The sequence below is a fragment of the Aplidium turbinatum genome, chromosome 16 (genome assembly GCF_918807975.1).
Source record: "Aplidium turbinatum chromosome 16, kaAplTurb1.1, whole genome shotgun sequence".
Taxonomy (NCBI): domain Eukaryota; kingdom Metazoa; phylum Chordata; class Ascidiacea; order Aplousobranchia; family Polyclinidae; genus Aplidium; species Aplidium turbinatum.
In genome coordinates, this window is record NC_137487.1 from 16,494,409 (window position 1) to 16,521,926 (window position 27,518).

At 37.0% G+C, this 27,518-nt stretch overlaps 1 protein-coding gene across 2 annotated transcripts; it reads right to left on the reverse strand.

Moving 5' to 3' along the window:
- LOC145785387 (uncharacterized) lies at positions 1–27,518 on the reverse strand. Of its 2 annotated transcripts, none has more exons than XM_082597042.1 (14): positions 27,354–27,518; positions 23,474–23,712; positions 21,338–21,507; positions 20,526–20,631; positions 17,691–17,791; positions 17,246–17,362; positions 16,650–16,791; positions 7,587–7,724; positions 5,528–5,653; positions 4,897–5,023; positions 4,470–4,654; positions 3,435–3,665; positions 2,543–2,744; positions 1–1,586 (listed from the first exon to the last, which is right to left on the reverse strand). In XM_082597042.1, exons 1-14 carry the CDS (start codon positions 27,464–27,466, stop codon positions 1,358–1,360), a joined length of 2,226 nt encoding a protein of 741 aa, XP_082453168.1. In that variant the 5' UTR covers positions 27,467–27,518; the 3' UTR covers positions 1–1,357. The 2 variants fall into 2 exon arrangements, with proteins under 2 accessions (XP_082453168.1, XP_082453169.1); XM_082597043.1 differs by lacking the exon at positions 27,354–27,518 and adding an exon at positions 24,613–24,658.

Consider the following 27,518-nt stretch of genomic DNA (forward strand, 5'->3'; position numbering starts at 1 on the left):
TAACACTTCATAGATTTTATTAGCAACAAAGCCACATTGCAGAGCAAGCGCAACAGAAGCACAACCGTCTGTATATAGCTCTGCCAGTGGTTTCCAATTTCAAAAAATATATATGGCCAAAACTAGGAGGACATTGAAATTACTGGACCTCGCAAAAAAATAAAATAAAGCTTGCGCTCCCCATGGGAAATACTTTGACGCCTCTCTAGGGGGACGTGCTCCCCTGGTTAAGAACCACTGTTCTAAATCGTAACTTAACACTCATGTAAATTCCATGATAGATCAGTTGCCTGAGTTGTTGCGTTTGTCAACAAAGAAATGGCAAAGTCAAGTGACCCTGGTTCGACTTTCACGTCTTGAGCAACGCGTTTTTAGAATATTTCACCACTGAGCACCATCTAGAAAATAAAATAATTCACGAAAAACACTCATTCAACGTCAAGCGAAACTTTAGTTTAATCAGGAAATTTTGATGATCTTGCTTCCGAAAAGACCACATGAAGATTGAGAATTAATATTCTTAGAATCAGTCAAAATTGTTTTCATGCCCGGAGCTCTACATATGAGAAGTTGAAAATTTTATAAATTTTTTGTGTCAAAACTTTGAAAAATTTTCTTGGTCTTTAAAAATGTAGCCTACCACAATAAAACTGCAAACAAAGTATCCTGCAATTGTTGTAATATCAGCACAAAACAATATCTTCTAAACATCTCAGAGAGATCACTATATTGGCAGCAACAAGTAAAACACGATGTTCTAAATCTAAAATGCAACCATGACACAATTACCTCACATAAAACAAACTATGTCTATAAGTTGATTATTGATTTACATTGAAAGACGTTAAGCCAACATAAAAGTTTAAATTAGACCTATATCATTAATTAACAAGGAATCACTCGCTAAGAAAAAAATTAGAAAAAAAAGAAACAACCAAAAGCGGAATGCAAATACAAAGTACAACTATTGAACAGCAGCAGTTGCAGGTGAAAATATGAAACATTCAAAAAGCAACCAATCACCAAAGCTCGATTTCAGTTTTTTTTTTAATCTGAAGCGAGTTCTGTAACCGCAAATCTGTTTTTAGATCCAAGAATTTGAATAATTTTATAAGAAAGATGTAATTTAATTTTAAATTAAATTTACAGTATAAAAAAATTATGTTACAATTGCAAAGCGAATCGATTGTTTGTACAGAAAAATCCGAAAACATTTTTTTGGAAGGTATTGAAGTCAACCTGAATGGACATTGCTCAAATTAAAGTTCGATAAATAGCGATAAAGTTAGAGTAAAAATATAAAAAAGTTTGTTTTTCAAAAGCCTAAACATGAATGTTTCAGAAAGAGGAAAGAAATCTATTTTGTGATTGGTTTGTGAAACAAACGGAGACAAACATATCCTAAAACGCGGTAAAAAAGAAACGCGCCAACAATGCCCAAAACGCACACCCACGCTTGAGTGTCAGCTCGATTGAGCTCCAAAATCTCTTTGGCTGGAACGTATCTTGTTTGATCGGGGGATATCGTTGAAGTCCCGTTTGGCAACGGATTACATGAAGGGTAGGAACTGCTCTCAGGATTACATCTACAGCAAAGACAATACAAGCAAGTAAATAACACACAATATTTCACTATGGCTAAACTACACACTCCATAGCAAAATATATTTTCGCTCCTCTTCGATCTTTGCACGCAAGAAAAATCAGAAATGATAAGGATATATTGGGCAGGCCATTTGATTTCACTGTGTAGCCTATGTATGTAATATTTACATTTTAACTTGGTAAATTTAAAGTCAGCTGTTCCACAAAGGTAAGAAAAGCGTATTTGTCCTTGTCTTGATGTTTTATTATGTAATACAAACATAAATATGAAGATGTAATAAGTTAGATTGAGTTTCGCTTTTAGCAGCATGATCGTTGCTTACTTCACAATGTAGACTATAGAATAGATACTAACGCCCTTTTGTAGCCTAACGCTGGGAGTTCGCTGTGGTAGCAGCAGTTTGCACTAGCGATCGGAACACAGTTCCTTAGTCATGTGCTATGACGATTCGTGCTATGACTTATCAATATGGAAAGCTTGTTGCCAGGTTTTATGCTTCATTTTGCTAATTGTATGCCTGTTTATAATTTACACCTGTGAACCAATGTCTCTGCTAAATGGAAAAAAAAGTTTAAAGTCCCCTACAATAAGGCATATAAGCGTGTGTTTGATTTACATGGGTATGAAAGTGTGAGCACTCACCAAGTTCTTTTTGATATATTAACCATCGATGCTCTATTGAGAACAAAAATGTGTAATTTTCTGCTACGCTGCTAAGACTCTGAATATAACCTAATTTGTGCCCTTCTAATTACTGATGTCTATCTAAAATCAAAAGTTTATGATATTGCTTGTAAATAGTTGTACAAAGAAGATTGAGATGTTTGTAGTTTTTCCCCTACGTGTATTTTTCTTCTTTTTTCTGTTATGTAACGCCATATAGCTATAGGTGTGTAACATGTGTATACATTTGAAGCAAATAAATAAATTACTTACACAACTCGTGTATCAGAGTTGAATTCTAAGTAAAGCATAAGAGTCCAAGCATACATGAAGGGGGAAATGTATCTCAACCATTGCAGCCAATAAGGAAAGTTCTTGACATAGTATCCACCCAGCAGCATAAAGGAGATCATCATAAACACAGCCAACACCAAGGAATGGTCAAAGTCCATCGTGGCAGCGCTCACAAATAGACCTAAAAGATGTCACAGTTTTAATAGGAGTTTGAAAAGTTCTCACCTGATAGAAAATTTGTAAAAGACGTAATTAAATTAGTTTCAATTGAGCTATTGTTTGAAAGTTACAAAAGACAGTATAAAAACACGTTTAACTACGCAGTTTAGCGGTTGGATGGCGTAGTAGAAGATGAGGTTCTTGCTTTTCAACCATGTAAACCTAGTTCGACACCCGGCAAAAACTGGTTGTTGTTAAACACCGGCACCGCTCACCTCTACCCAAGATGTAATGCATTGGGTGGGTGCAGTTCATGAAAACAGGCGGCAGAGAGAAAGGTACTGGTAACCCTGCTTTCGTTAGTATGAAAGGCTTAATAGAATGAGAACTTTGTCTTCTCATCCCCAGATGCTTGGCTCCAAGTATGGGACTGACCGTTACTTTGCGTAGTTTACCTAGTTCGACACCCGGCAAAAACTGGTTGTTGTTAAACACCGCTCACCTCTACCCAAGATGTAATGCATTGGGTGGGTGCAGTTCCTGAAAACAGGCGGCAGAGAGAAAGGTACTGGTAACCCTGCTTTCGTTAGTATGAAAGGCTTAATAGAATGAGAACTTTGTCTTCTCATCCCCAGATGCTTGGCTCCAAGTATGGGACTGACCGTTACTTTGCGTAGTTTACATGATTAAAAACTGCTTTCAAACGGCTCACCAAGAGACTGGGAGGCAAGGGTGATTCCGATAATGACAAACCAAGTCCCAAAGAAAGCCCAAGCATCATTAAAGCCGTTGAGTCCCGCCATCCAGTAGAAGAGCACTGTGCATAAGGTTGGTATAACGAGGCAGAGTGGCAGCTCGCTGAAGGATTTTGAAATGTAATAAGCTGACAGCCGATACGATCCACTCATTCTTTCCTTGTTGACAACGTTTCTTTCACTTGGAACTGCATTGATAAAGCACTTTAGATTAAAACGCAAACATAATTCATGGTCTACATTATAAACATAGGGACTGGCAGCCGGACCGACATTGGCCAATATGGAGCTCACACCCATGGAGAGCCTTCCTCCCGGAAAACGTGAACCGTGGAAGTATTGGCGATGCCTCAACCGCTTAAGAACTGGTATTGGCAGGTGTAAAACCTCGATGAGACACTGGGGGTATTCCATGGGGAGCACAAGTTGCAAATGCGGACAGGAGCAAACGATGCAACATCTACTCGAATGCCCTGACCTAAAAGCAAGGTGCTCTGCACAGGATTTGGCCGAGTTCAACGATAGAGCAAGAGCCTGCGTGATGCTCTGGGCTACGGCCGTGTGACACACGATGAAGAAGAACATAGGCTACTCCTAATTAACAATTAGGTATTATGTTGAAAAGGAGCGATCTTCCTGGCGTCAGCAATACCTGACTACTCACTATAGAACAGCGAGCATTGTGGTTCGCTAACCATACCGGTGTAGCCTCCACACTAGCCATCAAAACTTTTAATCTGTCGATTCTTGCTATGCTCGACTGCCGAAAAACACAATTAGGCATTATAATGGTAGAGTGACCAGCAAGCCACTGTAGTAACTTGAACAAGTTTACTTAACTTCAAAATTGTTAAATTACTTCTTACTTGAAAAAAAAATACATAAAAGAAAATAGTCCCGGATCATTGGTCTTGGCTCCACTAACTAAAACGATAATTATTGATGTAAATTTGCCCATTTTGCAGCTTGTATATTGCGTAGTAGTAACTTACATATCACTAAGACGTCGAAAAGAGAATTGAAAGCGTTGAAGAGGCAGAGAAAGAAGAGGGATCCCGCGATGTCGTTGACTTTGCCTTCAGTGATTTCTCCTCTCCCAATTTGGAACCATATTAAACCCATGATGATTGCGACTCCGATTATTTTAATGAACTTTAACTTGGAAAGATAACGATACCTGCAAAATAACGTTAAGTTTACGTTGGGTTAGATAATAGTGACGTCCAAATAAGGTTTTAAAATCACCTATGAATAATTAAATCTATTTCTAGTTAAACTAAAAACTTTCATTTTTTTTAAAAAACCGCTTCACCATTTCTTGGTAGGCGACAGTAAGAGATTCGAGCTATAAAATACTTGCTCCTAAAACTTTGACGCAGAGAGAACATCTTATCTATGCACAAGTGAAGTATCTCTTACTTTCCCTGCACGAAGCTTCGAATGGTGAGAATTTTGGTTTGATGGATATAGGAGGTGGCCCATCTCTGGTCGTCAGAGTCGTCCAATGAGAGGTCGCTTGTGTTTTCTCGTTTCGTTGTGACTTGGTCTGGAAACAGCAATAGTTTCACTTTTATTTTGTTTTGAGAAAGGAGATATTGAAATGGAAATATTGGCAATAAAAATTGCGACAAGATATGAAAAGGAATGCAATCGTCATCAGTCATCCATGAAGACATGCACAAAATGACCAGTAGCAAACGCATTAAAACTGTGGGATTAACTTAAGAGAAAATTAATTTTATGCTTTTTGCAACAATTAAAGCTCACCACAAGGGGAATATACCATTACTGTCATTTCCGAATAATTCTGACTATGAATCAAAACCCACACAAAATAGGAAACCATGACGTGGTAAGATAAACATTTAGTTCAGTTTGTTAATTTTTGACTATTCCAACGTAAAACAATATATGCCAAACATAGCAGAGGTCTGCAAAAGGTATCAACATAATAGTGTACACTATGACACAGAAACAGAATATACATAGACTACGTTGTTATCATTATTAAACATTTTATTGAAACCAAAATCTTGGTGCATGTTCTCACCAGCACATTCAGGATCCCGTTGTGAGTATTTGTCGCCGACGGAGAAGCCGTTGCTGTATATCTTGTTGTTCTGTTCGTCGGTTGTGAAATTTGTTGATTTAGTTCCTGACGACATAACTACGTCATCTGGAGTAAAAAGGTGAACCCATTTGAGAATGAATGAAAAGAATGAAATACGCAATGCAATGAGATAAAAAGATTTTAGGTAAATCTACACAAGAGTATAATTGTCTAATAAACATTATTTTAACATCGCATAAAGAGTGCTTTACATCATCCACATTTGTCCGCCCCGTTAGCTCAGTGGTTACACGCCGGCTCAAGATCACGCGGCACTGGTTCGATTCTCGGGGTGTGCTCTTGAGCAACGCGTTTCCGGACTGTTTTCCATTCAGCGGCACTTAGTGAATGGGATAATTCCCCGGCAACAACACATTAACGACCGGAAAACTTCACTTTACAAATCTCGGTAACCGGCTCTGCGTCAAGAGCCTCTACATTGACAAGTATGCAAAACTACCAGGAATAACCAATCAAGGCTTTGTCAGTCCGAGGTTAAAGATTCAAAACCAACCAAGTGCTCACATCATCCACATTGCTCAAAAGAGCAAATTATTTCAATAAAATTGTGTATTGCTTTTCCAATGAAAAAAACAAAAACAAGATATGGTGCAGTCAACTGCAATAACTTCGTGAATCATAAATACCACCAGCGGTGGGCAGTAACTAGTTACTTTTTGAGTAACTGTAACGGTAACTTCGTTACTATTTTCCAAAAGTAACGAAACGCGGTAACTAGTTCCTATTTTAGCACTTTTTCAACAGTTACAGTTACAAGTTACTTTTGTATTAAAATTTCTGTTTCTAATTGCCGTCCATTTCTCTGCACATGTTTGTGTCATGCTTTATGCGTGTTTGCTGCGCGTTGCGCAATAATGCATTCTTCTCGCAGCTGTATCTGAGCAGCACTGCCCATGCGCGGCGCTCTTGTTTTGTGATCTTATGGAGCAGGATTGCCATATTGGCGAATTCATCGCCAAAATCCAGAAATCTGGCGATTTTTTAAGACGTTTGGCTTCATATTTATGGTTTGGCAATTTGGCTCTTTTTTGGCGCTTTTTGAGAACTGATTTGGCTAAATTAATTGCTTTTGATGATTGATCAATATGTGACTTTCTATGCAATGTTTAGCAAAAGTGTTTGGCAACACTTGATAGCTCAGTTCATGCTTGTCGTATAGATGCCAGAGGTGTACAGGAATCGTAGTTTTGGAGTATTTAGGACCCGGAGTCTCGGTGTTACGTTCACTGTTTGCAACCTTATTACAATACATCATTGTTTTCTCGATTCAAAATCGGAAGTCGATGTCTAAGTAACTTCGAGTCATAGCAGGGAAAACAAATTATTTCCTTTGTTTCGAGCATTTAAAGAGAATATAGTTTCGGGAGAGAGTTTGCTTTTTTGTACCAAAGACAGGCAAAACACAACAATACCACAGGGTTGAGCATTACAACATTATATTTTACATATTTACAAGTAGTTTAACAGTCAAACGTTTTCGGCTTAACTTAAGCCCTCATCAGGAACCTGAAAATATGTATAAATTGCAATAAATTTAAACCTTTTGAAAGTAACTAACTAACTGACTATAAGCATCAAGAAACACGCAACGATTATAAGCAATAGCGTGGAAAACAGACAGACGGAAAACAAATTACATTAGGAAAAGGCAACTGCGTAACTAGAAAAGAATTTGCACCACAGGGTGCGTGATACATCTAATAAATGTTGAGAATGGATGCGCCTCCCGCAAATAATTGTTTGTTTAAATTTGGATTACAGCGTTTATGTTGAGATTTATGAGTAATTGAAAGTAACTAGTAACTGTAACTAGTAACTGTAACTAGTTACATTTTTGAAATCGGTAACTGTAACGGTGACTCAGTTACTTTTTTGGCCAAGTAACTGTAACTGTAACTCAGTTACTTTTGAAAGTAACTTTGCCCACCTCTGAATACCACTTACATATTGAGCCAGCAACCATGATAACCAATCTTACCTTCAGAAAAACAGCATTGATCTATTTCCTGGTGAACGGTTTTGCGAAGTATTGGGCAATCTGGAGTGGTCTGTCGTCGTCGGTTCGAGGCACCAATAAGGCGCTCTGCCGCTTTACTGCCGGACTTCACAATGTCAACTGCAAAAAACAGAAATAATGAAACACGATAAGCGACAAATTATTTGCACGATTTATGGAACACAAGTTTGACAATAATGCAATTAAATACTTTTTTATGTTTAAAAAAGGTGAGTCCCATACTTGATCCAAGCATCGGGGGATAAAAAGATAAAGTTCTCATTATACTAAGCCAGTGGTTCTTAACCTTTACTAACCTGCCGAACCCTTACGCTAGTCTGCAAGGTTTCGTTGAACCCCAAATTTTAGCCGAATCACAAAAACAAGAATCTACCACATTTAGTAGTAATACATTACTGTATTAATAAGACTTCTGTTGTTGTTTTTCTGAGACCAATAGTGAGATTCGAGGCTTTGTCTCGGAAACAGCAATTCTCATGTCGCTTTCGTATGCAAGCCAGTTTCGTTTTTCTGTTTTAACATCCACACGAATAGAAAACGCATGCTCGCATAAATAAATGGTTACGAATGGCATGAAAACTTCAAGGGCAACTTTTGTAATAAGAGGATGACTTTCAATTTGTTGGCACCTGTCTTCGTGCTTACTTTTATCATTCTTTGTTATTAAATATGTTACATTAAAAAAGGTGTGGCAATCATGAGCTTTTCTTTTTTTTTGGCATAAGTATCTGTATCTTAATACAGCGAAGAAAAAAAATGTAGGCCTACCGGTCTACTAGACCAGGGCTTCCCAAACTGGGGGTCGCGACTCCCCAAGGGGTCGCCTAACGAACTTCAGGGGTCGCAGAAAGTGTACCAATTTGCACAAGGTACTGCATATTAACACTTCTGTGCGAAATGCTCTGACGGTTATTAACTTTAGTCGAGTACTCAATAGGCTACCCCATGGCTACATAAAGATGCCGTATTTTTGAAAATTTATGAGGTGAAATGGAATCGGAGTTAAAAACTCTTTCACTGCATCGTGGAGTGAGGTGGCTTTCAAAAGTCAAAGCTTTAAAAAGGCTAGCCAATTAACGTTGAAAACTGAAATCGTGATTTTTTTCCAACAGAATAAAATTCAGTCTTGGTCCACCATTTTCGCAATGACATCTAGCTTTTAGAATTATGCCAAATGTCAGATTTGCTTGAAAAATTGAACGAATTTAAGGAGAAAACATCAATATTTTGCATTGAAATCTAAAATTGATGCGTTCGTCAAGAAATTAAACATCTGGAAACCAAAATTTCAAAATGATTTATCTGAAATGTTCTCACTTCGCCTACCTAAAATAAAAACAAACTGAACTGAGTAGGCTACCGTACCGGTAAAGTATTTTTGGTTTTCGTTAGATTTAAGCTTTTCAATAAATATTGCCATAGCCGTAAGAGATGGGAGGGCAAGGGGGGCGGTCGCTCCCCCGCTGAAAAAAAACGCCGCAAATTTGGGCAAAAATCTGCACTTATTTGGGCAAATCAATCTTATCGTGATGTTTCGACATTTTACCAGTTTAGAAAGTTTACGTAATTGTTATAATTTATGAGATATATACATTAATATTTTCCAATCACTTATGTAAAGTGCATTTTCATCTATTTTGAAAATTGTTGCATAATGTGGTACGTATTGCAATTTGGGCAGAATGATAAGTTTCAATTCAACACCTGCAAAAAGTAAAGTGTAAAAGAACATAATTGGCAAGCAAAGTTAAGCTTATTAGTACTGATATTCACCAGCATGTACGTAGGCTGTATTTCTTCACAGTGAGATTTGTAAGCTTGCTAGGTAGCCTACTAATAACCTTAAATGGCTTTTGCTTTTTACTTTAATGTAGTTATTTCTAAAATTGTATTTGGGCAAAAATGTCCAGTTATTGGGAAAATCAATCTTACCATGAGTTTTCAAAATCTTTCTAGTTTAGAAATTTGTTTATAGTGTTGCATTTTGTATGAAATACATTAACATTTTTCTTTAAATGTTAAATGTACTAGTGTCATCAAATTTGGAAATTTTGTATTTGGTATATTGCTATTTGGGCAGAATGTTAAGCTTCGATTCAGTATATATCTGCAAAATGTAAGAAAATGCAATTAGCAAGCAGAGGTACCGGTAAGCTTATTACCGATGTTCATTAGAATATACACTACATTTCTTCATTGGTGGAATTTTGAAACCTTGCTGGGTAGCTTACTGGTAATCTTATGAGGTTTTTTGCTTCTTTCTCTATATTCTACTATTGTATTTATTTGTAAAAATATTTGGGCAAAAAGGTCGAGTTATTGGAAAAATCAATCTTACCATGAGTTTTCAAAATCTTTCTAGTTTAGGAATTTGTTTATAGTGTTGCATTTTGTATGAAATACATTAACATTTTTTCTTTAAATGTTAAATGTAGTGTCATCAGTTTTGGAACTTTTGTATTTGGTATATTGCAATTTGGGCAGAATGTTAAGCTTCGATTCAGTATATATCTGCAAAATGTAAGAAAATGCAATTAGCAAGCAGAGGTACCGGTAAGCTTATTACCGATGTTCATTAGAATATACACTACATTTCTTCATTGGTGGAATTTTGAAACCTTGCTGGGTAGCTTACTGGTAATCTTATGAGGTTTTTTGCTTCTTTCTCTATATTCTACTATTGTATTTATTTGTAAAAATATTTGGGCAAAAAGGTCGAGTTATTGGAAAAATCAATTTTACCATGAGTTTTCAAAATCTTTCTAGTTTAGGAATTTGTTTATAGTGTTGCATTTTGTATGAAATACATTAACATTTTTTCTTTAAATGTTAAATGTAGTGTCATCAGTTTTGGAACTTTTGTATTTGGTATATTGCAATTTGGGCAAAATGTTAAGCTTCGATTCAGTATATATCTGCAAAATGTAAGAAAATGCAATTAGCAAGCAGAGGTACCGGTACCGATAAGCTTATTACCGATGTTCATTAGAATATACACTACATTTCTTCATTGGTGGAATTTTGAAACCTTGCTGGGTAGCCTACTGGTAATCTTATGAGGTTTTTTGCTTCTTTCTCTATATTCTACTATTGTATTTATTTGTAAAAATATTTGGGCAAAAAGGTCGAGTTATTGGAAAAATCAATCTTACCATGAGTTTTCAAAATCTTTCTAGTTTAGGAGTTTGTTTATAGTGTTGCATTTTGTATGAAATACATTAACATTTTTTCTTTAAATGTTAAATGTAGTGTCATCAGTTTTGGAACTTTTGTATTTGGTGTATTGCAATTTGGGCAGAATGTTAAGCTTCGATTCAGTATATATCTGCAAAATGTAAAATAATGCAATTAGCAAGCAGAGGTAAGCTATTACTAATATAATCATTAGGATATATATACATTACATTTCTTCATTGGTGGAATTTTGAAACCCTGCTGGGTACTGGTAATCTTATGAGGTTTTTTGCTTCATTATCTATATTCTACTGATGTATTTATTTGTAAAAATATTTGGGCAAAAATGTCTAGTTATTGGGCAAATCAATCTTAGGCTACTATGAGTTTTCAACATCTTAACAGTTTAAAAACTTAGTATATTTGTTATAGTGTAATATTTTGTATGAAATACAGTAGGCTACATTAAGATTTTCCCATGAATGTAAACTGTGCCATCTTCAATTTTGGAAACTATTGTATTTGGTATGTTACAATTTGTAGAGAATGGTAAGCTTCGTTTTAGTATCTGTGAATTTTCCAGTGTTTGATTTCATGTTTTTGTGAACTGAACTTGTGGGCTACAGTTGAAATGTTTTTTATATACATAAAAATAATTTTTATATTAACTGCTGTTTGTCTTTGCCAGTCCTAGGGTTGATATGCTCAGCTATTTACCATATATGACACAGTACATATTATAGTAATCAATGATCAAAATATATAGGCAAGTGTTATGTTGCTTTGGCATCCAATTCATGCGGTTAAAATATCAGGCAATATAGACAGTATTGATGATGTTGTCTGTATTTTCTGGCAAGGATTGAGTTTGAAGTTATTACCTATATATGAGTTATTTTGGTTCAGTGCCTGCGATTTCAGTAGTTGCTTCATCATGAACTTAGAATATCTTGGTACCGTACAGTAATTATGTTAATGAAAAAACATTGGCTATAACTTCACTGTAATATGAGATCAATGTTCATACTAATACTAATGGCAACTTAGTTTTGTTCAAAGGTGCAAATTTGATGTGCATAGTATGATAAACTGTACAGTAGAATTCTTTTCAGGTTGTAAGTAGCATGGATTAAGTAATGTTACTAGTTTGATAAGTAAATAGGTTGTCATTTGAGATTTTTTCAATGCAAATTTACGAATCTTGACTCGTGATATTTTGAACTATCTTTATAATGAAAAGATTCAGCTACTTTTGGTCTGGCTTTTTATTGCAATTGAGCTAGAGATTTTGAAATGATCTGACGACTTGGATATTTAGCCACTGTTGTCCAGTTATTGTTGAATTCTCAGTTTAAATTGTTGTTGAATCCAGGTAGGCCTAATATATATACATATTTTTGTGCCACAAGAAAATTATTTAAATTTGATGGTTTATTTAGTTTAAAGTTAATTCAGCCTTGTTTTGCTAAGTTGAACGTTTTGCTGCCTGTGTTTTTGTACACCACCAAGTTGATGACTGTGGAGTTCTTAGACTGCACTATCTCAGAGGTTGTGAGTAATTTTATGTTTTTGAAAATATATACGCAAAGACACAATTTGGGCAAAATTTGGAAAATTTGGGCAAATTTTGTTCGCCCCCCCAAAATGTTTTACTCTCCTACGGCTATGAATATTGCAAATGTATATTTCGCACTGTTCGTCGTTTTAATCGTAAGGGGCCGCGAAACATTTTAGAAGATTAAAAGGGGTCGCGAGCAAAAAAGTTTGGGAAGCCCTGTACTAGGCCACTTCATATGTCACATAAACAACACTTACGCAAAAAAAAAATTAAAAAGGATGTCTGTCCTAAAATTAAGCATAGATATCTAATTCAGCAATGGCATTTTTTTAAAAATCAACTGGGGGGTAATCGGCCTAATCTCATGGGACACATACTGTATGTCCCAGCGGTCCTCAAAGGATTGCAAACCTGCCTACAAAAAAGTGCAAATACAGTAAAGTAAGCGTAGGCTAAAAAGTTTTCTTCGATTTCCTTACAAAAAAGCATTTCCTGAAAAATTGAAAATAGAGCTAACATGCAAAAAGCAAACGTGAGGAAATTCATGTTTTGAGAAAATCAAGTTTTTCTTACCGATCGTTTTTACAATGTTACGTAATAATACAGTATATATTTTTGCATTCTGTGCTACATGCAGATGGCACCATTGCATTACGCGTCAAACACACAGATGTTTATTAACCATCACGTAAGCCGCAATTACGTTTCGGCTGGACAATATTTTCCAAAAATATTCGCTGATATACCATTCAGTAGGACGTGTGTTAATGTTTCAGAGGACGTTCGCGCCGAACCCCTGAAACAGCTTCGTCGAACCCCAGGGGTTCAATCGAATCCTGGTTAAGAACCACTGTACTAAGCGTTCGACACTAACGAGAGTAGGATAGCCAGCTCCTTTATCTCGGCCGCCTTTCCTTCATCAACTACGCCCACCCAATTTTTACACTCTGGGTAGAGATGATCAGTGGTTTTCAACAATCAGCTCAAGCCGGGAGTCGAACCAGGTATGCATGATTGGAAACGAACGCCTTATCTGCTGCGCCATCCCACCACTTTTTATGTATAGTTTGTGTTATGTTGTATAGTTAGTTTATAACACTAAGTTCGAATCTTGGTCCCAAACGAACTGTATCAACATCTCGTGTGCAGAAGGTTGGGTGTTAACTGCGCAACATTTTTGTTCTGTAATGTTTTTACACAAAACTTGCAGTTGAAGATGCAAAGGTTTCAAGCAGTTTCTTGAACTCGTCAGAACAGGAGTTGCGCAGCGTGATGCCCTGAACCTGATGATGTTTTACATTTGTTGAAGCAAATTTCGGCTTTGTCAGACGCTGAGTTAATTGATCCAGTATAACACAATTTCCAAATCTTTGGAATGATGTTAGAAAACTAAATAATAAAATGTATTGCTCCGGTTCAGGAAACTATTGAAAAGATTACATCATTAAGACGTTGTAGGAATGAAACATGCCTTGCACGGTATGCAATTGTAACATTCCTGGGGTGGCTGACAACGATACTAGATTGTTGGTATCAGGAAGTACATCTTGTATTACGCCACGTGTTGAAGCGATCAAGGCGGATTCAGAAACGTCACGTCATTCCATCAGAAGTGTGTTGTTTGAAAAGGAAGAAGATTACCACACCAGTCTGTTTTATAGGCAAAATCAGTCACCCTTGGCGAGTGCTGCCAGACGCAATGCTAAAAATATTAAAACTTGAAAGTAGGCTAAACAGTACAGAATTACGAGAACGTTGGACTGCACCGCAGAATACCGGCTGGTGACGAATATAAGACAGCAGTCGGTACACAATGACAAATATCATCGCAACGTCATATTATCGATTTAGGGTGTCGTAACAGAGCATCAACGTTACATTTCAAGTATGTGATCTTTAGAAAAAAGATTCTATTCACTGACAATAAAGGTTTCGTTGGGTTGGTGAACGGTAAAGTTGAAAAGTGTTGAGTGGAACAATCAAAACATATTAATTATGTCTTGTCAAGTTCATTAAGCCTGGACTTTTATAAGCTTGGTTAATTTGATTTCACTGAAGCTTCAAAAACAAACTAACGTTATGGAAGGAAATCATTTCAAAGTCCAAACTATAAGATTTCATTTTTGTAACTATTTGTTTTGTTCATTCACATACAACTACAGTATATGGTGGTTGCTAAGTCTGGCTCAATGACATCTTCATCCTGCAAGTTCTTGCCGTCACGAGTATACGATATAGCGTTTGCATTGTCAGTTGACCTTGTGCATTCTGTGTCGTATAGATTTTTGTATTCAATTTGTTTTCAGTTCAACAAAAGGATAAATTTTTAAATCGTAGACAATATAATGATAAGTGTAACAAACAGAACTCAACTGACTCAAGCGAAAATAATTTATTTTGCACTACGCAAGATATCGGTTCTGTGTTTTACGCAAGCACTTTATAGATAAGCAATGAATTGAAATGTTAAAGCAAGGGCGCTTATGCGTTTATAGTGGCTCCGTTATACATTAATGATTTTCCCTTAGCGTTTTGTTCGGTTTATCATCTACCGGTAGGCTATATCAAACTTAACAAAAGTGAGATAGAAATGGTATGACATGCGGGATTAGCAAGTACGACATGCAGGGTTAGCAAGGTAACAATTATGTTGTGGTGTAGTTTTAGAGTTTGATCGGTTTCACAGGTTGTTTGGAAAACAGTTAACAGTTTATTTGGACGTCATTAAATGTTGCGATTACGTTTTTCTGTTGGGGTTGAACTAAAAGGTACAAAGACTCGCAACAACAGACAGCAAAATCAGTCATTTTTGCATTGATTTAACGTCTGCAATGTAGAAATGACGAATTTTGCTGTCTGGAGTAGTTTTTAGACTGGAATGCGAATCACACTGCACAGTGTACTGTACATGTTATATACCAGAAATATCTTTCATTGTTTTGTTTTAAACAGTCCACACAAACTTATGCAAAGTAACATGCTGTGTTATGAATATCGCAAATCTTTCACACTAGCGTGCTGTGTTCTTGTGACGTTATACACCAATCTGATTACATCAGCAACATTGATTTACCATGTGTGCACATAGGTACTCGAGTTCTGCTGTGCGTCCACGTGTTACGCAATGCTGTATTACATAACTCCAGGGCTCAAAACTAGCGCGGATGACACATTCATTTGGTTACTGAAATGCGAATGCTTGTGGTTCTACTGTAGTAAAATTTGTTGGTTTTAGTAAAACGTTCACTGCCCAACCTGCTTTTCCATCTGACCTCAAACGTTCAAAATATACGATGGCATTCAAACTGGGGATGAACCTTTTGATGATTACTAGGGCTCGCAAAAGTCAATAGTCAAGATTTTTTAAGGACCTCGTCTGTCCACGAATCAAAGATTAAAGTTGTTTTCAGTACCTAGAAGACTGTTTTTATGAATTTTATAGGTCAAAATAAAGTCAAAATTTACAATAAAGTCAAAATTTACAATAAAATCAAAATTTGTCAAATTATGGCTTTTAACGAACTTTTTGTGTTTCTTGAGAGTAATTTAAGTCAAAATCCTCGTGGAAGCATTGTAAATCAGGAACTGCGACACAATTAAACCATATTAACCCATAAAAGCAGGAAATATGTCACAATGCCCACTTGGATCACCAATGACTTTTATCGCAAATTGTGCATTATTTATTCATTGTTACGTATTTAAATAATTCTTAAAACACTTCCTCTTCAAAAACGTGGTCTTTTCGAAGATCAACAGTTTGGATTTTAGGAATAGCCTACTGACATTCTGTAATACAAAAATGTCTAAGCAAGCTAAATCGTCTTCAGCAAAACTTAGTCAGATTTTTCCAGATTTTCCTGATGAATTTACTGCAACTCCCGGGGGTGATTTAAGGTGCAATTTTTGCGAGCTTATAGTGAAGTGCAGCAATCATGGCAATCAAGGCAAACTTTTATTGAATAAGCCCCTTTTATTGAACACGTTTGGGCCTGAAATCGACCAAATATTATGTTTGGGTAACTGGTATCAATTCAAGGAAGAACTGTGGCCTCTACAAATAAGCAATTTCGTTAGGTCAAAATAAAGTCAAAAAAAGTTTTTTATAGGTCAAAATAAAAATGGCCCTAATGCTTACACTGCCCACATTGATGCAAAGACTACCATCTTCAAAAACTGGAGATAGGAGAAACACTGCTGTAGATTTCATAAGTGTTTCAATTTTTACATCGTTTCAACCTACCTAAACGGAATATCAACAGACTTAAAAGTACAAAATAATATCAACTTACGAATGAAATCGGCGGGATTGTAATGAGTGACGTCACAAGAGAAGCCCATTTCTCCAAAGTGTTTGATAACGTCTTCTGGGGAGCCGTAGTAAGCGATCCTTCCTCCACTCAACAGGAGTATGTCGTCAAATTGGAAAAACATCTGATGAACAAACAAATATTGAAGATTCGTCAATCAAAGAACACGAAAAACAATAGCTTGCTTTTGTAATTTTAATCCAATGCCAAAAGAAGAAATTCACCGGAAGGCTTGGAAATTAATAGAAGAATCAATTGTAGAATTGAAAACAACATGATGTTTAGGAATCGGCATGGCCTTGACGATTCCACAAAGCTAAAGAAGTGGATGTTTATCACTGCAGAAGTAATAGACTACATTTTCATCACTGAGTATGGGCTGACATTGATTGTTTACTTGAAAGTTCCACAGTGCATGCTTACTTACGGCCAATAAAATACAATTTAATGACATCAACTTGAGGAAAGCAAATACACCAGCTGAAGACAACAGTACTTCAGTTGGTAGAGAAGGCATCTATTTAGTTACGTTTCTACAATGAAAAGTGATTCGGTATGGCAGCGTTAGTCGAACGTACTTGTACAGAAGGCTGATGAATCGTCATCAGAACAGTTTTTCCGCTTTGGACAGCGTACTTCTTCAAAGAGAGGGTCAAGGCATATGCAGTGCTGCTGTCCAAGCCAGAAGTTGGCTCCTATAAAGCAAATTTACATCATATTTGCATATGAAACTGATACCAGCCTACATCAGAGATAAAATGCAGATACCCTGAGATAGATTGTTCGTTCGATACCAGCCTGCATCAGAGATCAAATGCAGATATCCTGAGATAGATTGTTCGTATGGTACGGACATAGCAAACACTTTACATGGTATTGCATTTTAATTAACCTCGACTTACACAAAGTTGCATTAAAATCATATTTTTCTTTATTTGTTGCAAATTGCTTTTTTTCTCATTTGAAAAACAGTAGGCGGCTAATTTGGCGCAACTAAAAGTGTTTATACTGATAGTCACTCACGTCTAGCAGCAGTACCGCTGGATCGGTGAGCAATTCATTGGCAATATTGGCTCGTTTCTTCTCTCCTCCCGACAATCCTCTGTTCATGCTGTCTCCAATAACTGCACAGAAATAAGACCAATGAATACTAACATACTAACAATAGAGAATTTTATGCGTGTACTGCTGAAAGTGTTTCATTTGTAGTATATAGCCTAGTAGTCTTAACTGCAATCGGATGTGAACTTATACAGCACCCAATACTTTTTTACTCGAACTGGTGGTTTTAAGAGATGTAGCAAAACATTCTTGAATTCGACCACATGGTAGTTAAACCAAAACCAATAGGCATGCAGTAATCATGCGTTCGTTTCAACGCGATCTCTGACTGATAACGGAGTGTCTGTTAAGAAATCACCCCGCAACGGATCGGCACCTTTTATCAACTGAGCAATTGCACATAAAGCCAAACAGTTTTGATTTATACTTAAACTACAAATAGAAAGCTCTTATCAAACAAATGTTGTGCATGAAAACCGAAAACTGCAAATCATCATGACGTAGCAAAATACAGAGTGATTTAGCGATGCAGAATTTAACCTTTGTCTTTGACCAATCACGAGCTGATCTGCCCAGATCTCAGTGTTATTCATTCATGCATGTTATTTTATTTTTTTATTTTTAGCCAGTAACGTTGGTATACTAGTTCTGTGCACATTGCCAGTAAAGTAAGACCAATTCAACCATGCAAATCATTAGTTAATAGAACACACGAGCAAACGAGAAAATTGGACTCAAAGTTTAAAAGGTTCAAGTTTATGGTTAAGCAAAGCAAGAGTATAAAAACACCGACCAGAAGCGTCAATGGTATCAAGTTGCCGGTTATGTAAGTATTGTGAGAGATTGGTGAAAATTAACCGTGACACAGCTTAAAGGGTTGTTCAAACAAAACGTGCATCCACATCCGGGATATACCAAACAAGTACAGCCTTTTAGTTAGTTTACAAACTATTTAATCTATATTCTATTTTAGAAATGCAAATAGTGGGTCCCGCAAGCCAGTGGCGTAGGAGCATATGCTGCCGCCACTGGCTTTCGTTGAAAATGCCGCCCTAAGTAGACTGCAGCAAATTTTGAAATAATTTCATGTTCAAGCAATCTTTTCAATAAAAATAATTACAAATAATGTGCCACGTCTCAGAAGTTCTATATTGCTTGATAAAGAAGCCACACTGTCTCAGCGTTAAGGCCAAAAATAAAAGACAACAAATGTATTAGGCAAGTAAAAGATCAATAGCCGCCTCAAAATTGAACTTTTCGAGCTTTCGCCGAAGCAAAATCAGCAATAATATCTTCAAAATCAAGTTTTTGAACGTAGTCTCTTTTTATAGAAAGAATCGATAGACCTGATAGCCGATCATCATTCATGGTAGAACGTAAATACGACTTTATCATGGTGAGCTTTGAGAAACTCCTCTCACAGCTCGCAATTGAAACACCAATGGTAAGATAAAGTTTCAGACACAAGCATAAATATGGTGTCGAATCAAGTAGGTGTGATTTAGCCTAGCTAACCACTGTAAAACATCAAACGCTGTTGCATTACGATCAAACTTTTTTTCGTGCTAGCGCCAAAAGCCAATAAGAGCCCTGGCCGCCAAAAGTCTTCTAAGTAACCGGAAGAGTCTTTCCCAACGACACACCGGTAGTCTACCTCAAATCCTAAATAAACACCTAGCTAAAATTATGATGCTGGCACAGAAAACCTATCCTGCCCTAACTAAACTGAATCTGTAGTGCCAGCCAACTCTCAACACTATGTCTGCCTTCCCCATCTAACTACGCTAAAACAATAAAATACACCAGACCAGTATCTTAGCTTTACTGCACACGAGGTCTAACTACAGAAACTACTACTGCTGAGATAGAGAAAATGAATCGTGATTATAACAACAGATTTATGACGTAATAAATGTTACTAAGAATTGAACAACAGACGGAGTACAGGCTACAGCTATCCAACATCACGCAAGAAGCAACTCGAGCTTTTTAGCTGTTGTTCTATCCTTAAATTTTTTTAAGGTGTGCTAGCTGTCTCTTTGTATATCATTTTCTTGTTATACTTTTTATTTATTTTGCATTACTTCATTTCTCGTGCTGTGTGCACTGTGCAGCCTCATTTTGCCGCCCCCTTGCAGCCTGCCGCCCCTGGCGCAGAGCCAGAACCGCCAAGTGGCTGCTACGCCACTGCCGCAAGCAGTTGCAAATAAAAATGCTTAACACAGCCAGCAGAGCCAATTATTATTGACAGCAAAAATTTTATCTTTAGATTTTTTCAAAGTTCACGCTTTCAATTGATCGCTATTCCTCAGTTGGTAGCAATACTGTACTTTCTTTGTATGCGCCTGACGATCGTCTTCATGAAACCTTAGGTAACGCGTATTTTTTCTTCCCAATTTGTGCTCTCATTAACACATTATAAACTACATACTGTAACAAATATTGCATTCAATAGCTTAATACTGTATATCCAGCAATACAGTTGTAGTAACTTCTGGAAAAGTGATTTGTGGGAAATGTAACAAAAAGGCTTGTATGTATTTGCTTTACTATTTCTTATATACAATGTTATCAAAATAGCAACGAGTTCAGTTCCATTAACAATATATTGTTTACGAAAGATTGCTCATTCGTAGGCAAGCAACAAACTTAGGAATATAAAAACCAACGTAATATTGCCAGCCATCAAATCAGCTCGTTTTACATTGATTCAACATCTGCACAACGTCTACAGATGTTTAATCAAAGGTAAAACGACTAATTATCTGGCAGGAGCAAAAATCGCGTTGCACTCACTTGTATGGACACACTTCTGCATGTCCAATTGCTCGATCAGCTGCTGGACAATTTCCTTTTTGACTTCAGTCTTTATGCTTTGAGGAAGTTGGAGCTCCGCAGCAAACTATAAAAAAAATTATGACGTAACAATCCTGGCAAGACACTTGCAATTTCGAAGCCCCTTACAAAGCCACCAGAAGTTGATGTTGCAGTACACACGATTACTTTTGATAGCTAGGGTAAACAACCATTGTTTCTTTTAAAATAGATGCATCACAGCTAGACAAATCCGTCCTTTTCACAATGATTACTGATATTTATTAAACATCGATGACATTAATTAAATATCGACAGTGATATGAAAAAGATAGGTTTTGCTAGCTCACATTGTACACGTTCGGTAACATGTCATCTCTCATCCTTTGTTTCACTATCATTATCTACAAGCCATTTTACATGAAGATATCCCAACTTACATGAACACATCACACGAAGAATAGTGCTGACGGAACAACCACGCACGCCACGTGAATTGCAAAATTGAAATTCTCAAAGCTCAGATAGTAAGACCCAAACAGCAAAATCGGTCATACGTGGAATCAATGTAGAAATGACGAATTTTGCTGTCTGGGGAGGATAGCAAGGGGAGAATTTTAAAAACTGCAACCAATTGTCTTGTTTTGTCTCTATGTTTAAACAGAGCCATTTCGTTCGTGTGTAAAGTAAAATACAATAGCAATTTACAACACGAAACGCGCTTAAAAGAACTTTGATCGATTTTTGTGATCAAAGCTATACTCGGACCTAGTTCGTGCAAAATTTCAACTTACTCGAAGTGTTTGCTGCAGAGTAAGATTGGGGAAGAAGATATCTTCCTGGAGGACATAACTGATCTTCCTCCTGGTTTTCTTGTTCAGTTGCTGTCCACCAATGGTTGCGTGACAATGCTGAGATTCGATCCTTCCGCCGAGAACATTGAGAAGTGTGGTTTTACCGGAACCTGAGTATCCACAGAAAATACAAATCAGAAATGATTTTGAAGATATCTAAGCAGAGCTTCGTTCCAAATTCTGAACTCTCAGGACACCATGAACATTAGTGATCCTTCGTGATTTGCAGCAAATTTAATGGATGCAAAACTGCAACGTTTTGGTGGAGCAACATGAAGCAAAGCCCTGCTTTACTTGCACACTAAATTTTACATCAATTCAACGGCTGTATACGTCAGGTCGATGTAAAAATGAAGTGGTTGGGTAGGTAACTATATCCAATGCAATGGTGAAGTGCTTCAACAAACTCTGACCCTCACTTACGTAACAATGGTGGCATGCGCTGATTTGTGGGGGGGCCATGGCCTCCCCAAAATTTTGTGAGAAATTGTTAAAATTGTATGTCTCCGCATCAAATGGTTTGATATGCTTCTAAACAGCTGATATTAGTCCCACGGCGGACTTAACTTATCTCGGAGGGGGGAATATTTTTTTGTTATTATTATGATTGAAATTATCCATCGATCAGCCTCCGTTATTTTCTTTCAACTTCAAATACATTTTAATAGCAATATTTGTTGGAGCTAACTCAGCTGAAATCAACGCTGAACCAAATGACGTCAGTTGAAACAATCTGAAACCTTGAATGGCTGTTTTATAGTTTTTAGTCTTTGTTATAATTTCAATCAATTACCGTGTATGCCTGCAAACATACAAGTATCCAACTGGTCATGGACACTGCATCTTCTTCTTTAATTGCTTTATCTGAACCAGGCATCGACGGCCTCAGAAAAAATATTAGACCAAATATTCTTATCATATGTTGCATGGATGATTGTTTCGGTCGTGTTGTTAAATCGTTTCAGATGAGTTTGTCTTGGTCTGCCAGATGCCCGCTTTCCAAAAAATTTACCAGTTAAAGAGAGATGCTCTAGTTTTCGCTTTCTTATTACATGGCCGAGAAATTTATATTGTCTGGTTTTCATACTTTTTAACAGAAATCTGGCTTGGTTCACCAGGCGTAAAATTTCTTTATTTGTTTTCTTTGCCAGCCATGAAATACGTTGCATTCTATACGGAAGAACCACATTTCAAAAGCATTAATTTTTTCAGCCATTTTTGTTGAGATATTCCAGATTTCAGGTGTTATACTTTATCTTTGTAATGTTCATGAGGTATGCTGAGCCATGATTTGACTCGCATGCCATAGCTCCGTTGGCCTACTAGAGCTTTGCTCCAGCGTTTCCAGATCCTTAATGCGAGGAAGTCGAGTTGGTCTTCAAGGACACTGCATACCTAGTTTTACACCAGATTTCAAGTTCTCTTTGCATGCTTAGCAATTTTTATTCCAGCAAAATTTATTTTTTAAACATTTACAATTGATGAAACTGGTTGTTTTAATGTCTATTTTATAGCATATCGTATATGTTGTAGTATCATTGTTCATATCTGTTTTATCTTTTTCTTTCTTTTTAATTAATTTTCAAATTATCTGGCCCCTCCCGAAAAAAACTCCTAGATCCGCGCCAGAATGGAGGCAAGGCTATTTAATTTTACAACACATTGAGAGGTCCCAATGTCTCAATCTATGCAAAGGAACGCTACATGTGCATGAATAAGCGGAAAAGCCCAACGCTGGAACACAGACCGTTACGAACGTAAGATAAACGTAAAAGGAGGCTTAATATATCTCAACAATGCTTCAAGATTTCAGATTCCTTTCTCTTCAGGAAGTTTGGCAACAGAAACTAAAAACAAAGACTAGATGTATGGAAAACTTTAAATCAATAAAACGGCAATTGCTCTTGGCAAAAGTCAGTTAGAAGGAGATGGCATCCCAACTAGCAAAAATGATAGTTTTTACGATGATTCCACATTTAAAGAATGTGAAAGGGAAAATTTGTCCAAACTAGAGTATGTACAGAGTAATTGCCATTTATGGCAAGTGTAATTGAAATAGTAATTACTAAAACTCACCACTTGGCCCCATGACTGCTAACACCTTGCCGGGGTGAGCTACGCCGCTTATATCTTGTAAAATCTGTTTTTCTTTGATGCTGAAATTCAGATGCTCGAATCTAAGCTCGAGACCAGGTTGGGCCAGACGGCCCGAATGACTGAAATTGGAGGCTTCTTGTACTTTTCGATGGCCGTTATCTGTGCCGTTGAGTAATTTCTGGTCTTGGGCCGCCATACCAAAAGTTTTGGTGCTTTCACTGTTGAATAAGTTGTTCAATAGATTAGTAATTTTCACTGCAGCTACTATTGAAAAAAGAACATGTATTAGTGAGACATTAACTTAACCAAAATGGGAACGCACAAAAAGAGTTATTAAATCAATTGTTTCCCATCAATTGGTATAGCCTATGTCGGCTGCATAGTCGAATGGGAACAGCCCTGATACTACATTCAAAAGGGCGACAGTTTGACACCTCTCAAGAGCATGCATCTGTGTCTGGTTGGTTGGTTTTAAATCTTTATCCTCGGACTGACAAAGGTGATAGGTTATTGATAGGTTATTCCTGGTAGTTTCGCATACTTGTAAAGGCTCTTGACGCAGGGTCGGTTACCGAGATTGGCAGAGTGAAGTTTTTCGATTGTTGAAGTGTTGTTGCCGGGGAATTATTCCATTCACTGTGCCGCTGAATGGAGAACAGTCCTGAAATGCGTTGCTCAAGCGCACACCCCGAGAGTCGAACTTGCGCCGCGTGATCTTGAGCAGGGCGCGCAACCACTGAACTAACGGGGCGGACATGCTTGGCATGCCTGAAGGTAGACCCTGTGATTGCTTTCTCTTTTAGTTCATCTATATCTTCAACTATGATACGGCAAAAAGGTAGGTATACGTTCCACTGTATACTCTCATTCTGTTTACATTTCGTAGGTATGCGGATTGGCTGTAGCATAGTTATAAAAAACCCGTCTGCTTTCACAACGGACATGACTAAATGACTCACTGTTGATGAAAGACAAACTGCTACCTGAAGGCAAAGAATACTTTCAATGCGAAGAATGATTTTGGTTCACAAGAGAGTTTTTAAGCAAAAAGAGTGCACGAACGTCTGGATTAGAAGGTGTTGCGACCGTGCCAAATTTTTTTCAACTCAATAACTTACTTCGATCACAAGCACGTTTTAACGTTCGCGTTTTGTCGCTTCTACCTTTTTCTTGACCTTTGCTATGTTGACGTGTATTGTTTTGATATGATGGTCAGAAATAAAAAAAAACAACTGAACAACAACTGGATTATTCTACTGAAGCAAAAGAGAATCAATACGTTTCTTGGATCTGATGAGCCTTTGCTGCAATGAGTTTGAGAACTAATTCGACTAGCAAAATAAATCCTTTTTAGTGGTTTAACGTCTGCAAACATTGAATTAATGCAACAAAGTGTAAACATTTTAGCTAGGATTTCCAACGCAACCACTTTCCATCCCTGCATTATCATTATTTGCCTGAAGTGGCAATTCATCTCAGTTCCAAAGCCCTGCTGACTTCACTGAGCGGGTTTGTTGATGTTAAGCACTGGCAACGTAATAGTGGCTGAGCTAATACGTATAAAGGTAACAAAGTATCATATCCTGACTAAATTTTAAACAGTGAGGCTTACTGCCCATAAGAATAAATTCTTAATGTAAAGACCGGATCTAAAGCAATAACTGTTGGTTTTTTTACATTGCTTCAACGCAAACAAATGTAACTACGCTGTTAAAGATGATATTTTAACCAAGAAATGTTCGCAAAATGCGTTACTTGTCGTTGTAATTAACTGGTTGGCGCATGATCAATTCGCTATTTATCGATAAACAGTCTATTTCAGCTTTCCTATTGATAGCCTGTTTCAGCAACGTGACGTGAATAAGTTTGAAAACGAAAGTACCCACAATGTGCAAAAATAACTTCGAAAAAATAGGGGCTTTTATCTTTCCATTCACAATTATTTTTCACGTAAATTCTTACAGAAAGTGAGATAAAATGGCGCAATATCCCCAGCGCTGGTGTCAAGCACATTGCGCAACATTTCAAATTCGGGAAAGCGGCATCTGCGAGACGGCGAGATAGAGTTTAATGACGTCAGCGTTTTCCGACGATCCATTTCTTTCATTTTCAAGCGCACTCAATGCAACAAGCAATCTTTCCCGAGTCGATATTCACAGATCACCCAGTTGCGCGGCTGGAAAATCCAACATTAATCAACATAAAATGGACTGGTTTTGTTTGCAGGTACACCTTGTTTAGTCCAACTGATGCTAGGTTATGATCCACTCAAGGGAAATAGTCAATTTTGCGTAAAAAGATGATGCAATAATGCATCATAAAGTCTTGATTGTTAACTACTAGCGCGTCCACTACATTATAAAATGAAAGAATCTGAACGCAGCTACAAAAAGCATGTCATTGGCCTTCATACTTTGCTCTTTCACCTGTATGACAAAACTGCACAAATCCCCTAAACTGTGATTGTGCCATTGTGGATCAATTATATCTGCCCCTGGCGTGTAGGATAGGCTACACAGTGGAAAGTTTGGTCTGTCAAATAAATCAACTGGTAAAATAGAGCTAGAAATGTCACAGCATCAATGCAAATGTGTTCTATGTTTATCTCACCCAGATAAAGCTTAAAAGTATATGCGATAACCTACCGAGTAGCATTTACAAAACGATTGCTGCTTACTTCCGACCGGAAAACGTGTTTCGTTCAACCAGCTGTTCTCAAGCTTCATTTATTGTACATGTACAAGCTACAGTGATGCGGCTTTGACGATACACGAATGGTCATAATGTGAGAACATTTTTTTTATATTGTTGAAAGTTGGCGACTCGAAATTTTAAGATCAAATTTATTTTGATCTCTCATTCGCTGTTAAACTGCAAGCTGACTGGAGCTTTAAAGGACGTCTTCAAAACGAAGCATGGACAACGAATTTTACTTTGAGTTACAGGAGAGTCACAATAAGTTCAATAACCAAAATTAAAAATTACTGACAAGCAAAACAGTTGGAGGACGCTCCAGGAAGCATATAGTCAGAGCACTAGCTAGCGTAGAACCAAAACTTGAAATCACTCGTTTGAATTAATTACAAAAATTTTCACACCGAACAAATGATTTTTATATACGGCCCGTTTGCAGGCATTAAAAGTATATAGACAAAGATACAAAGGCCATAATAAACAGAGGTTTGGTTCTAATAAGCAAAATAAATTCTTCGTAAATTGTTTTTTATCGACAAACTTCCGAACTTGTCTGTAGCAACCGTAGAGCCACAATAAGCGGAGGTTATAATAAGCAAAGCCTTTGTTTTGAAAGCTTTCCGTTTAACTTTGAAACAGCCATAACACTGACAAGCCATTAAAGTGTATTTGTTTAGTTTACTGTGTAAAAAGATCAAAAATTAGGCACGAAATCACTGCTTTTTTTATTTCCACTTCCTCCGAAACGGAACACCGTCGCTGCTTCGTTTCTAAGTCACTTGGTTGGAAAGCTCTCATCGTTAAAATGCCACCTATACTTGCTCACTTTTGTTTTGATTGAATCTGAGTTGTCAGTGTAGGGATATAAATCAAGAGTTGCGCCTACTTCAGTCTGGAAACTACCAGAGTTTCCAATTAATATTTTTATCAATGTTCATCAAAATTTTACTGTAACGAAAGGTCAGACTGTTCTAACACTCATAACAAATACAATTTTAAAGTGTAGGTTAAAAAGGTTTGCTATTGCTATTAAACTGGTTTTCGAATTAAGCAATTTAATTGTACCTGTATATACTGTATGTTATGGATGCATTTCAGATGCAGAAATTGAATAAAAGGAAATGGATTCTTTAAATTAAATATTTTATTTAACAAATTTACATACCCCAAGTTAGCAGACTTTCCAATCGTTATTTCATTTGCATCCTCATCCATAGTATAGCCTCCATTCTTCACTCCTTCGGACACAGTTGTCAGTACCGACCCGCGATCGTCCATCTCCACAGTTAAGCCAACTTACCACTTTTCAGTTCAAATTACTTTAGCTTAA